Genomic DNA, 15,186 nt, shown 5'->3' with positions numbered 1-15,186 from the left:
CTGGTCTGTGTCTGCATTATAAACTTTCCGATAGCAGTCAAAATTGATGGGACTTCCTTCAAAAAGCAATTGAATTTTGCCGTGAAAGTTATTCCTTATGCATTTCAGTATGTGAACGAAATCTGAAAAAGCCCATATTTTCCTATTGTCATCGGCAGGATTTAAGATAAATGGTTGTTTTTTGTTTATTCCTAATGATTTCCAAGCCTTTTTATTTGTTGAGCTGCCATCACACGTAAAGCCGACAACATTAGCACCTGCTTTTTCCAATTGAAGAACTACTTGGATAAATATTTTAACAAGGATATCTGCAGGAGTGGAATTTCGGCTTGCATAAATAGCAACAGGCTGTACCCAATCGTATATAAAAGGTATAAACATAAAAACCAGGGCATGATTTGCTAAAACATTTTTTTGCGAATCTGTAGTTTCGTTCCCGAAGTCGTCAAATCCGTCCACTTTAAGAGAAGAGCTATTGAAACGAATTTCCTCCGTAAGTTTGACTTCATCAAAAACCACATCCATACCTCTTGTTATCGTCCGTTTCATTTTTGTAACAGTCACTTATTGCATTTATGGCATGTGGATTTAGACCGTATGTACACTTCAACCCTTTAATAAGTTTTCTTAACAAGTTTTCTTAAATGCTGCTGCGATGGAAGAGGCAATAAATCATGCTTTAAACAATGCTTGTAACCCTTAGGGGATTTTATTTTTAATAATAAGCTCTCTAAAATAAACTCCTCACTATACCTCATACCTTTCGAGGACTTCACCTGACACTTTTTTAGCATACAATCTATAACCATCTTCTGCTTTTTGTTGAGGATTTATTATTATATCCTTTGCATTGGCATGCCATTGATTTCACTTGCTTTTCTAATAAATAAATCCTAGATTTGGCTGAGGAAAGATTTATTTCATATCACTTTAATTTGCGATTCACGTTTTTCAATCGACGTTTTAAAGACACTATTCGTTTAATGGAATTTACAGAGTCAGATTTTTTCTCAGAAGTTGAAGGGCAAGGTGTACTGATAACATTACATGCATTTTGCTTACCACTTGCTCCTGCTGACTTCTCATGATCTGGATCTTTTTCTCCCTTAGTTGAGTCAGTTTGTCTGTTGGCAGGTTCTTTACGTGCTTTCCTGGGAGTGGACAAATATTTGGGCACATTTGGGAAAAATATGAGAATGGCTTCAGATTTCAGTTTCCATTGTACTCTAGGTATTTTCACTTGGAACAAATCTTCTTTTATTTTCCACTCTTGGGTGAAATGCAGATCACAAACCTTGCTAGTGGAACTCAGATCTCTGTCCTTTCGCGGAATAGCTTTAGTCCATTTCATTAACTGCATCTTGTCTTTCGGTACCGAAAAAAAATGCCTACCTTTCACCTTTCCACTGTAACCCGATTTACAACCCGGCACAAAACACGACGGCATCTTTGTTTCTCATTCACGTTCTTTTGTTGCGCGTGCTGGCAGAAAGCTACAACAGAATACGACACCAGTGCCATTAGTTCATGGTCCCCCATCCGCTATGGGAAAGTCGCAGAGTGCGCCCACTTCTCCTTCTATACGCTCTGCATGTAATGCAGGGACATTGTTAGGGTGGGGCACGTGGGGCACTGGCCCCGGCAAACATCCACGTGGGCCCAGGAAACTGTTCTGTTTGCTGGAAATTTTACTTTGATGACAAATATTGCAAAATAATTCTTCAGTAAATTTTCTTAAAACTTCTTCAATTTTCAGTAGCACGAACCCCAAGCAAGGCATTTCTTTCTTATTTCCTTGTTTCTTGCTTGTTGAACACAAACATATGTATTGGGAGTATTGGGAGGGGATGCAGTTAATGGTTTTGTGGTCCGCCTCGGTCAGGGAAGTCTGAGACCTATTGAAAATGCACTTTTCCTCCCTGCTGCACACCAGATCCAGGATGCCCCAAAACCTGCACTTTCTCTTCATCTGCATCTGGTCCTGCACTGGTTCCATGGGCGTTGAAAGGACAACACAAACAGGAAGATTTAGCTACGGGTGGCTACAACTTTCTGCGTTAATGATTTTATGATTCAGAAAAGAAATCCCCATGTGTTTCAAATTCCAAGAACAGAATTCTATTGCTTGTCACTTTTTCGGCACGGGAATGAATGACATAGCGGTTCTTCTCACATGCAATTAACCCTCCTGCTAATGACCTGCCCTAAAAGCAGGGAAAGGCCACTTTCTAAAAATTCTGAGAAACATCGAAGCGGTCGATTTGGTGGACAGTTGATATCTGTCAGTTTGAAGTAGGATTTGTTATCCGAGCGGTGGTAAACTTCTGTAAACGCGAGATGAGAGCATCACAAAGTGTTTGTGATCTCGTTTTCCTACATCACGAGTAAGATGTCGAATGAGAAGCTGCCAGATTGTCTTCCTCTGGAAACAATGGATCAGGATCGACCAAATATCCAACATATTGGCATTCTAAAAGAGAGTCTGACTACCACACAAGAACCTGAGTTAGACTCCCAGGGTGGTTGATCTCATGTATAATGAAGAATAAACTACGTTTCAATTAAGGAAGGAAACTAGGTATGTAGCAATTGTTTTTACAGCCGTCTGCATGCTCTATAAGTATTATGTTACAAAATTTGTATATCTTTCAGACTTTGTGATTTTTCTCCATTTAGCCTCCACCTGCAAATGCGGAAGCTGCTGCTGCTTAGGTGGCTAGGTTGGCTAGACATACAAATATAATTAATCCCTAGTCATACAGTGAATAATACTTATAATATAATCATGAGTTATGGAGAAGCAAATAACTTGTGAAGCATTTTCTGTTTCTATTTGTCGTGCAGTGGTTAACAAGGTGCATTATGATGCCAGGGGTCCTGGGTTCGAATCCTGGACTGGGCTTGTGTGTTCTTTATGATGGTCCTCTCATCAATTTCACATCACTCATTTTCATCTTCGCGATTAGCCAAAAAGTGTCAGAAAAGCGAAGTAAAATAAACCAAATCAATCATTTATATATTTCTATATTATGCTGCTTTTCTACCTCTTGGGTTAAATACGATGATGAGGATGAATGATATGCCGAAGGAATGGCGATGGGACAGACATGATACAACCATACCTGTGCAATGTCCGAACCTTGGACCTCTGTTTTCGTAGCATGTTATACTCAGTGGAATTCTTAGGAAGAAAAACTGTAAAAGTAGGGTGAAAAGAAGCAAAGTTGTACGATGCATGAAAAGCCATGTTTAGTTCTTCTAAAACCTTCCAATTATAGAGTTCGTGTTTTAAGCCCACTGTATGCACAGTAAGGCTAATCGGGGATCCAAACCACTATGTGCCTCCACCGTGTATTGAACCCAGGACCCCTTGATTGCAAGGCGGCGACGCTACCACTGCGTCATCGAGGAGGCTGAGAAAAACTTACAATTAGTCAGTAAAATTAATAATGAGAGACAAGGCCTGCGAAGAGTTCTTTCATTCGGTTATGTATGGTCATCACATCGAGTCCCATAGAGCAGAATTTGCTTCCATATCGCTTTCAAGTACTTCCCAAATTGTCCTCACAATGTTGGAACAGCACAGAAATTTTGGAACTAATACAAGCAGGCACATACGCAGGGAAGGGGCTCGGGGGCTGCAGTCCTTTCCCGAAATCCTACAAATATCTGATTTTAATAATGTGTAGTAGTAATTAAATTTACTTCATTAACAGGATTACACATCTTGTATATGGTAAGTTGCAATATACCAAGAAATTCATCTTCAGCGCATTTACTCCTCCCCCCCAACCTTTTTGTCTTTAGATGGCGGCTGCCGATAAGGGATAAGCCCCTTCCGAAATCAAATTCTGGCTACCAGCCTGACCACCAGGGATCAAACCTTGAACCTTTCGATTGATTGATTAATTGAACTTGTGTTTTAAGTCCACTTTATGCACAGTAAGGCTAATCTGGACTGGACCTACAGTTTAAAGTGAAATCCGAACAACTATATGCCTCCATCGGGAATCGAACCCGGGCAGGTTGTTGAACCTGCCGAACCAAAGACGAGAGCGTAATCATTTGAGCGTGTGGGAACTTTGTTTCATCCAGTGCCATCATATATTCAGTTTTCCACACACAAATAAGATTAATTTTAAGAAATTAGACGTGTGCATATAATTTCTTATCGTCATCATTTCCCAAGGGAACAATCAGATGCCATAGAAGACTCGAGCCTGCCCTTGAACTAAGAAATACCGGATTCGATTCCGGTATGAACTGTATACATGAGATGCCTAGTTTGAACTCATTACGCACAGATTTCATATTTGCACTGTTGCCAATACTTGTAAACCTGGTTTCAGCACTTTATATCTAAAACCACGGAAATGGGTTTTATCTACTTCTCAATTTTTTCCAACAAATTTACAAATCTAAAGACTAATAACATTGTTCTTGGTGTATAAGCCATTAAGCTAATGAGTTCATTCTGCATTTTGTTTCCCGAATAATGGCTGTGCATTTCGCGAGAGTTTATCCGTAGACTTTCCAATTTATTGATTGATTGAGTTGGTGTTTTTAAGTCCACTTTATACACAGTAAGGTTAGTCGGGACTGGTTCTACAGTGTAAAGTGGGATCCAAACCACTATGAGCATCCACCTGGTATCGAACCTCGAACCCCTTGATTACAAGGCGACGATGCTACCATGCACCACCGAGGAGGCTCTTGATCCTTTTCTTTCTAAGACTATATATACACACACACACACACACACATATATAAAGTATGTATACAGCATAGGCCTATATGGTGTATAAATAGTTTGTTAATTTATAATAGTTTGATAGAAAAAATGTTACGTTTCGGCCCCCCCAAACTGATCAACCTAGCTACGTCCCTGATGTAATGAAAAGCAGGAAAGCCGGCTCGGAGGTGGAGCAGAGGTTTGTTCAGAATTTTCTATTCGAGTGATGTAAATTCGTGTTTATGGGGATGAAAAGTTATACTTAGAGCCAAAATGACCACAAAGTTGTCCTTTTTAAAACATTGTGTGGGGTGTTAGGGCGAAGTTGTTGGATAAATCGCTAGGGCCAAGACATTACAACTTCATGTTTTATAATCCAAAAGTTGGTTTTTTAGCACTTTCATCCTGTAGTGTCTGCAGTTTCTTTATTTGTTCTTCAGCATATTTTAATTTCTTTTTCAGAGTTTCCAACACACTATCTTGTTGGAGATTGGGTATATTTCCAGTACTCAAAGTCTCTGAATTATGTGCTATGCAAATTATTTTGCGAGGAGACAACTCTTCAAGTCTTTCAACTGCTCGCTTTCGAATCTGACTTTTATTGGGACGTCCACTCCGATCAATTATGTCATTTGGCTGTTGAACACTACTACAATTCACCACACAACCACGCAAATTTAAACATGGTACAGCGTTTCTAATAAGCTGCGGTCTGCAGGTAATAATACTCAGCAGTTCTGCTTTCAAGTTCCATTCGTAATCGGCATCCAGAAAATGCGATGAGCACACTGTTGCTGTTTTGGTGTTAACAGGATCCTAACCTCTTCACTTTGAAACCCACATCTTGCACGTAATCGGATCCTTAAGAAACGAAAACTAGCTTACACCCAGGCACGTATCCAGGTATTCCTTTCGGGGAGGTGGGTGAACACCATTTTTTAAGAGGTATTGTATGTTTAAGGCCAGTGGTGGCAATTTGGTTATAAAATGGGGGGGGGGGTTGCAAGGAAAGTTTACTTTCGCTTGGCAGACAAGGCTTAGCATTAAGAGGACATAGTGTGGAGGCAAGAATATGGGGAGCAACTATCCCCTAAATCGTCACCACTGTTTAAGGCTCTCATTTTAATCAGAACGTGAAATCGGGACATTTTTTACCACTCTACACCTCTGTTTCCATTCTATAACTTTGTGTGTAGGAACCATCTGAGTATGTGTGTTTGTCAATTTCTTCTGATCAGGATCAAACCATCTGTGTACCAGAAGTGATTTTACGAAGCTGTTATACGGCGCACGCTTTTAGAAGGAACATGAGTTCGGTCAATACCCAGCCAGTGCTATTGCTCTGTTGCCAAACTAACTGGTAGCGCAAGGGAAGACAGAAAATTCGCAATGGGTCCATTATTTTGATAATGCATGCACAGTATATATGAGTACAGTGAAATAAGGTAGTGAATATTTCTACACAGGATTATAATATCATTATCACTGTAGCATATACGAGAAACCCATACCTAAAAGAAGCTTGAAGGTATTTATTCATGACCGCTCTCGTCGTCTTCCTCGGTCTCCGTGTCACTGATTTCACTCATTTCCGAATCACTCTCCTGGAGGTTAATGATTAGATTTTGCATCCTTGGTGCCTGTACTACTGGTGCTAGGTTTTGAGAGTGACATTATTTAAAATAAAAAAGAACACACGGAACACAAACTATTGCACGAAAGGGCTGTATTTAATCTTTTCACAAACTGTTCTTTGTGGCACACGAGTGAACGATAAGCGAATAATTTTACACCGGCCTTGCTACGGAAACGCTGAACTCAAACTGACCCAGACTTTCAATGGTCGAGAACGGCCAGGACAATGAAGGATCATTGTTTATATCGAGGCGAATTTAACACCCACAGTTTCCCCTAGACACAACAACTCAGCTGCGTCAATACGGTGGCAACAAAAAAAACAGGTTGGAAGGAAATGAAAGGTCATGTTTCCCTTGTTTCTTCTATGAACGATAACTCCGGAAATTCATGGGACTTGGACAGTCAGGTTCAAAATGTATTTCCCCATCTTATGATGAACCTTAATGTGGCGAATTTTATGAAAACTTCTTGCGCGCAAGAAAAATACAGAACATGGCTTTTAACTTTCGCGCCGCAGTCTCCTAACTGTACAACGTTGCACTCCTGCCATTGGCTGATCGCCACGCACACCCTCTGCGTGGCCCCGCCCGATATCGCTTCTGAAAGCGTGCATCGTTTTTTATATACACATACACGAGATGGACAATCCACTTGACAACGCGAGATTCAAACTGTGGGCTGCGAACTGGACACAGACAGTTCTCGAATATTTCTCTCTGATTCGAGCCTGAGCACTATTAATGTGTCTTGCCCTCCCATGTTTGCAGCTCTTATAAAAGTGGAAATTGTTCATATTCAGGCCTAAGCACTTGCAAGTGTTCAAAATTGTCCGTCACAGCTTCCGCAGTCTTCTCACACATCCGCATGAAACAAAGGAAGTCTAGAATACAGCTGGCTCGCGAAACAATTAATGCACAGTGAAAAAACAACAAAAAACAACCCGTTCCCAACACATCTAATGTTTTCCCAATATGATTAAATGCTTACTTATTTATCTCCAGTGATGTGCCCAAGGGAGGGTTGGTGGGGTCATAGCCATATTTGAATGCCAAAGACAGGAAAAGAGGGCAAAATGAGGACTGACCACCAAAAATAGTATACGTAACCACTCTCCCTTCTGAAAATTCTGGGAACGCCACTCGTTATCTCAGACACCTTTTTTTAAATCAAGTCACCAGAATTTTTTATGATTTCGTACTCGGAGACTGGAGTAAAGCACCTTGTACACGATCAAATAAATCATGAACAAGTCCTTGAATTGAACGCTTAAAAAAGAAATGACATCAGAGACAACGCCATGTTTCTCATTGAATCCAAGGTCCGGTCAAAGAATATTTATTTAGGAATGGTTCTAATTAACTCATATTTATCCTCATTATATTCTACAGTGTTCCGCAGATAAACGATTCATAGATATTGCCAGTAGTTCGACTCCTCTTATTCAAGAACATTCCCTCTCACGTCTTCCAGAGATTAGAAATTACAACGAATCGCCCTACATGTGGAGCTACCTTTGTTGTGCAGATTCCAAATACTGACAAGTCTCTACATAGTGCTCAAGTTCACTGCGACAATTTTATCTAATGTAAACTGAAAAATTTCCTGGAGAGAGGGGGGTCAGGCCCCCTATACCCACTTTGGATGCATGCTATTATCAATAACAGGGTTACAAAACATTCTCCGTCTTGCCTTGATAATTATTTCTCTCCTTAAATTATCATCACATTATCTTATTTCACACCACAAGAAACCAAAATCCTCATTTTATCTACTTTAAACTGAAAACTTTTGCTTGGATACGTGCCTGTGCTACTGTATTTCTTGCGTTGTTCGGGCACAAAGAAATGGCACAATTGCGCTGCATTTTCCTGAAATGTTATTGTTGTTGGAAAAATTCTCCACTATCACACAAGAGCTGCAGAAAAAGGAAACACAAGGCACTTTCACGTTCCCTCACACAAATGCAGATCCTATAACAAGCGGAAAGGCCAGTGACATTGTCACCTCTGTCCCGTGAGTGACGTCAGGGTTGGGACCGCCCACGACCCTCTTTTTTCAGCTTCGGGAGGGAAGACTGCGCTGCTTTCTCAACTATATTATATACTTACTTTGCTTTCACCTATAGGTTTGGAAGAATCCTCGTGATGGTTGCATTTGTAACTGTGGTGAAACATAAATGTATTAGTTTTGTCTTTCCGGACACTTAATACGAAATATCTTGACAGACAAAAATGCAATCCACAGGAGGATTCTCCAGAATAAATAGGAAAAATCCTGCACAGAAAAATTTATCAGATGTCACGAAATCAGCTTAGCACTTCCACAGGGAATATAATTTCAATAAAAAAGAAGAGGTTGTCATTGAGACAGGCAGAAAGTTAAATTCATTAAGAAAAGCTGTAAAGTAATAGTTTAATAGTAATTATATAAATTGATTTGCTTCCTGAAAATTGTTGAACTCAAATTTGTATTTGACCTCCAGTATTCACGTATATATTATTTACAGTTCGTAGTAGTTTTATATACCAATGCACTATATATGTAGCAATATTATAATGTAATATAATGTACATATATATACAGGGTGTTACTAAAGTTTGTTTCCAATGCTTAGGAGGTGATTCTACAAGTGAAAATAAACACAAAAGTTCATGTGATGAAATGCCGAAAACAGCACCCGTTCGGAGTTATTGACGTGGGGAAAAGTGGAAAATTTATGTTTACAAGGAAATAGTGGCACAATGGCCAACCATATGATCACGCCGAAGGACGTTCCACAAAGAATTGTGGCATGCTCTATTTAAAAAAAAAACACATGGCAGATGTGTGAAGTTGATGCGCAAGGGATTTCCCAAAGGAAGCAAATGTGTCTGTTGAAGTCATGTGGGTAGGGAAGGGTTTAGCAAGATGTGTTATATATGGAAAGTGATGTGTGGAGACTGACATCTAAGAAGAAAGCTAATATCCGTAGTGGACATCACCATTACGTAGAAAAACAAAGATGGTGGTGGTGCTGTGCTAGGTTGCATATGTGTCGACATGTTCACCGTGTGCAGAGTGGAGGTGCCGAGGGAACCACATCACAGACGATGTTCAAACTGTCTGCCATTAACTTCCACGCAGAGATGACAACGCCGAATCAATGATTGTCTAGTGTGACCAAACAACCCCGCAGTGTCTGCTATCATCACTGCAGCGACATTAATGCATGCAATGAGATCCTTGGCTGACACGACAGGTGTTTTGTATGCGAGGCGTTTCATTTCTCCCCACAGAAAGAAGTCCGTGGAAGTGATGTCCGGCGATCTTGCTGGCGAAGGGCATTCCACAAAGAAATGTGGCATGCTCTATTCAAAAGAGCACATGGCAGATGTGTGAAGTTACGGTGTTAAATGCTGTCAGGGATGCTGGGTTGTTTGGTCGCACTAGACAATCGTTGATTCATCATTGTCATCTCTGCGTGGAAGTTAATGGCAGACAGTTTGAACATCGTCTGTGATGTGGTTCCCTCGGCACCACCACACTACAAACAGTGAACATGTCGACACATATGCAACCTAGCGCATCACCACCACCAACTTTGTTTTTCTACGTAATGGCGATGTCCACTACGGATATTAGCTTTATTCTTAGTTGTCAGTCTCCACATATCACTTTCCGTGGATAACACATCTCGCTAAACTCTTCCCTACCCCCATGACTTCAACAGACCCATTCGCTTCCTTTTGGGAATCCCTTGCACATCAACGTCACACATTTGCCATGTGCTTTTTTAATAGAGCATGCCGCAATTCTTTGTGGAACGCCCTTCGCCGCAGTCATATGGTTGGCCGTTGTGCCACTATTTTCTTGTAAACATAATTTTCCCACTTCAATAACTCCGAATGGGTGCCGTTTTCGACATTTCGTCACATGAACTTTTGTGTTTATTTTCACTTGTAAAATCACCTCCTAAGCATTTTACCTTTACTCGCTGCTAATATTTACATAGGAACAAATTTCAGATTTGTTCCCCCTGAAGTGATCAACCTAGCTACTTCCCTGTGCCAAGTCAACATTTGTATTCGTACCAAATCTTGATACAAGTCTTTGTAACCAGAGTATATCTGCATCTTTTAAGTTTTCCACCATACAGGGTGACTAGAAGTCTGGAAACCGTGGAAAAGTCATGGAATTTACTTCTTCTGGAAAAGTCCTGTAAAAGTTGGGGAGATTTACTGTTTCTGAAAAATTCACATTTTTATAGTAGTGGATTAAAAGAAGGTTTTTGAACCAAGTAAATAAGAACAAGCAAATGTTTAATACTTCATTTGATATACTGCTGGTAGTTACAGAAAAATGGCATATTTACTACTTTGGGAAAAGAGGTCATGTTTGAACAATTGTAATGGTGATGAACGACGTTACAGAATTTTCAAGTACAAATCTACTATACTAAGTAGGTATTGGCATTTACCACGGTCTTGTTCCAGTTTTTGAGTTGTGCTTGGTTGATATTAGAATTAATAGAAATATGAAATTTTACTACCATTATGTGTTATGCTGTAATTGTTGTGATTTTTATGTAAACAATTATTTGTTTAGCATTTAGTTAATAAGTAAAGAAGAAGTAAAGTGCTCCCCTGTGCATAGCACCATGCCATGAAGCCGTATAGGGGGTGTGGGGGTAACGCCCTACACTTTCTTGATCCGGTCGTGAGTGGGGGTGATGTGATCAGCATCATTCCCCTGACCGCCTTTACCCCCCAGGGTTTCCCCCAGGTACCCATGTTATTCGACGCTGGGTGGGCGCCGGGGCCGCTTCGTAAAATCTCACCCCTAATGTCCCTATAATGTGGTTGGGGAATTTTGTTTTTATGAAATTGAAGACACCTATCCGGAAATGTGGTGAAATTTTTCAGGACATGGAATCTAGCCTTGTTCATCCTAACAGACCTCACTCACTTGGTCTGAAACTATTGGTTCTCGGCCATCCCACTCCCATCCTCCTCCAGCCACATCACATGTCCCTTCCCTCCCTCCCCACCATATCAACACCTGTTCTTGTATATCAAGGCAACTGTGATTCACATTGTGAATGAGTGTCTTGAAAAGATGTTATGTTCAACACCAGAGAATATTGTCATAGTGGATGAATACACACATACCAGTTCTATCCAGAAAACACTGAAATTTTCAGAGACAAATTTCCACAATATCCAGTACTAGGAAAAAGCACCATTTAAGATTTGGTGAGGAAATGGCAACTGACTGGATCTGTTGCACCAAAGAATAAAGAGAACTTCCTGTCTGTATAACTCAAGTTATTTCTAAAAGTATTGCATAAACATAACTTGCAATCATTAAATAAAGAAACAAGTTACTAGTTACATGGGATTCCTTGAGGAACATCAGTATATGGAAAAATCTTCTTCAAAGGGGCATGGTCAAATATTATCTGGATATCAGAAATTCTGATATATGGATTATGCAGATATTCGAATATCTGATATTTGTATTATCCAGATATTCAGAGTATCCGAATGTGTGCACTATCCAGACAGATTGATTTATTATCCATTTTACAGGCTATTTGTCATGTTATCTCGATATTCGGATTATCTGGATATCCATATTATTATTTTATATTATGCAAGCTATTAAAACAAGCCTCTAAACAAGAATTTAACTAAATTATTTAAAACATCTAAAGATTGGTTCATGTACACCACTGATTGTTCTCCATAGCACTCTTCAGATGACGGGGTTTCCTCCCCGAATGTTTAGAGGGGGGCAAGAGAGCTGAAGAAAAGTGAGCAAGTGACTAGTTAAGAAAAAAGAATGCAGTCTCCATCACCGGTTGCACCATTGCAAATAGTTGGTGGGAGAACACTGCTTGTTTCTTCCTGCTTTCTGAACCTGCTTGGCAGAGGCAGTGTTTCTACATGAAGGGAAATTTCCCTTAGTGCAGGAAAATCTTGGTCCAATTTGAGGAAGAAAAAAAACAAAGATTTTTATGAAAATATAGAAATTGCCAGAATATTTGCAGTTGTCAGAGTTTTGTTTACCATGCTAACTGCACTGGTGTTTCATTTCCTTTACATGTAGATGGGGTATATAATAAACATACGTAATAAATGAGAAGTATTGTAGTAAACTGGATCAAATTTTCAGAATACTCCACTGGTGTTTATTGTTATTAAAAGTGTTTTCATGTGTTGTGACATTTACAGGTTGAGTGTAAGCGACCACACCAGAGGCTTGAATGGATCATATAAGGATAATGTTGGGAGAGATGCCACCATCTTTTCAACAGTACCAGATGTAACAGACTCCTCCACACCTGAAAAGTGTTCTATAGAAGATAAGGAGGATTTAGATCTTATTGATGATAAGAAGTGTGTTTTTCCTGCAGAAATTGATGACTCAACAGATCTACTTGTTGATTTTGACAGTGACAGAATTCAAAAAGGAATGAAAAAGGAATTTGAATTTGAAAAGAAAACCTACAGTTGTAGTGCACCACTTGTCAATGACGCGGAGGTAGAAGTTAAGATTGAAGACTCATGTGTGGGTGCTTGTGATGCTCACATGGAGGAAGTAAACAAAACTGAGAGACTTTCACCAGATCCAGATTTGTTTCCAGAAAATGAAATGGTTCCAAATAGAACAAGGTTTGTAAATATTTGTTATTGTCTTATTGTGTGTAGGTTGAATTTGTACCTAGTTTTCACAAATGGCCATACCCCGCTTTAGTTTGACACTACGATGGTTATGGTTGAATGGACACATACACAGTTTATGGTCTGGAACATGGTTATGGAGACAGTCATTTCCATAGCACTACAGAATTCTGCCCCATGTTGTGGCACATTTTGCATTGCAAGTGTGTAATTATCTGAATAAGAATAACTTTTCCTGGTTGGCAGATTGCAAGAGGATCTGAAGGCCCAGGGGTGGTTCATCAACGACAGTCAGAAATGAGCAGTATTGTACAACACAAGAGGTATGAGCAGCTGTGGAAGCTGCACATGTTCCCCAATTATATGCACAAAATGTCTGCCAGAACATGGTGCAGAATTTGGCTGTGATACAAAAATGACTGTCTCCATGCGTATGTTTCAGACTCTAAACTATTAGGTATGTATTCATATCAAGCATTCAACCACAAATATCTTAGTGTTGAAAAATAATGTTTGAGAGGGGGGTACGCCCACATTTTGTACATTGGTTATAGGTCAAAAGCTTCAACCATACCGGCTTCCAGCCAATCTGTGTTTAACCGCATGAACTCTGTCGCCAGTGCACTTTACTGTGGAAGGTAGCAAGAAATCTTCAGCATACCACAACACATTCTCCTCAGATGATTATTCTGGCTCAGAGTTTAGACACCAGAGACTTGTTAGTCTGCAAGAATGCAACACAAGTCTGCAAGAATGCAGCACATGGTGTACTATGCTGCATTCATGGTGTACACTTGTATTCCAGAAAAACAAAAGGAAAATGAACTGAAAAATATAACTTTCCCTGTTTCATAAAGGTTGCAGTAAACGTGGTAAACATTCAATTCTTAACATGGAAACATGGAACTTCATGTATGTAGTAGTTTTTGTTTCTTTATACATATATATGTGTGTGTGTGTGTGTGTGTGTGTTTTAACTGTTTCGCAATGATTGATTGATTAATTTGCTTTATTTTACTTCACTTTTGTGCCACTTTTGGCTAATTTGCAAAGATGGGATGAGTGATGATATGATGAAATTGATGAATGGACACTCAGAAACATCCAACCCCTGCTCTCATAGCGTGATATGCTAACCACTCTGCCACGGGGGCCAACAACTGTTTGCAATGGTTTTAGTTGTTGCATATGTTTAAGAACACGTATTGCATGTGTAAATATCATGTGGAATGTCAACTTGTGAAGACTAGTGCCTACAACTTTCGGACTGCTGCCTCACTTCCACTTTTTTCAGTGGACATGGGAGATCATCCAACCAATTATGGAGTGGCGTGTGGTCATCATAACGAATCCAAGTAGTTCTTGTAGTTTCCATGATCGTGTTACACTACTCATTCATAGCTCCCCAATTTCCTCATGATGGCGGTTGGTCACCAGTCTCATACATTGGTAGAAATCTCTGGAAAGATTGTTACGCTTGCTCCAGGAGACTCCATGCATCCCATAGCCAGATCCCAAAGCTTGCACCTTAGACCACATGGCCATGGTTTGTTATGTATTACATTGCTAGTTCAGGGAAAATTGCTTGGTGCATACATTCATTCTTATGTTGGCATTTTTGAATATGTATTTGCAATGAATTGCTGATTTGCATCCTTTTGATACAAATTTAAAATGTCAGCATTAAATTATTTCTGTATGAAAACTATTTTAAATTATGAAAGAATTTATTCATGATAATCAACCTATGTAGGTGCTCTTACACATTTGGTTGTTGAACAATGCATAGCACAATTTTTATGTCAGTGTCATCAGAATAGAATTAAATGACAAAAACTGTGTCTGAGTGGTTTACAGAATTTAGTGTATAGTTTTAGTAGTGTACTAGACTTGACTGGAACTATTTGGACATTAGTCATACGATTCTTGTATCTGAGTCAAATCATTATATACATTTGGACTCACCTATAGAGAATGGTACATAATGTATAAGATGATCAGAATATAATAGTGATTCTTTGGCAATTCAGCATAAGAATTTTGAGTGTAACATGAATGCTTGAAAGAGTTTGTCTTGAGAGTAAAACAGTATTAGAAGAGAGAAAGATAGAGGTTTAAAACACAGCATTTAATGTGTAGAAATTTCAGCAAAAC

At 39.5% G+C, this 15,186-nt stretch overlaps 1 protein-coding gene across 1 annotated transcript in view; it reads left to right on the top strand.

Annotated features, from left to right (window-relative positions):
• The first annotated feature begins 12,822 nt into the window (after positions 1-12,822).
• LOC145996697 (uncharacterized) overlaps positions 12,823-15,186 on the top strand; it is a 38,382-nt gene continuing 36,018 nt past the window's right edge. Inside the window, exon 1 of the mRNA XM_083133215.1 lies at positions 12,823-13,023. Coding sequence (XP_082989341.1) covers positions 12,824-13,023 — 200 coding nt within the window. The 5' untranslated portion in view covers position 12,823. The remainder of the gene's footprint in view (positions 13,024-15,186) is intronic.

Source organism: Lepisma saccharinum, chromosome 13 (assembly GCF_977018435.1).
Source record: "Lepisma saccharinum chromosome 13, izLepSacc3.1, whole genome shotgun sequence".
Taxonomy (NCBI): Eukaryota; Metazoa; Arthropoda; class Insecta; order Zygentoma; family Lepismatidae; genus Lepisma; species Lepisma saccharinum.
This window is presented reverse-complemented; position numbering and strand designations above follow the sequence as displayed.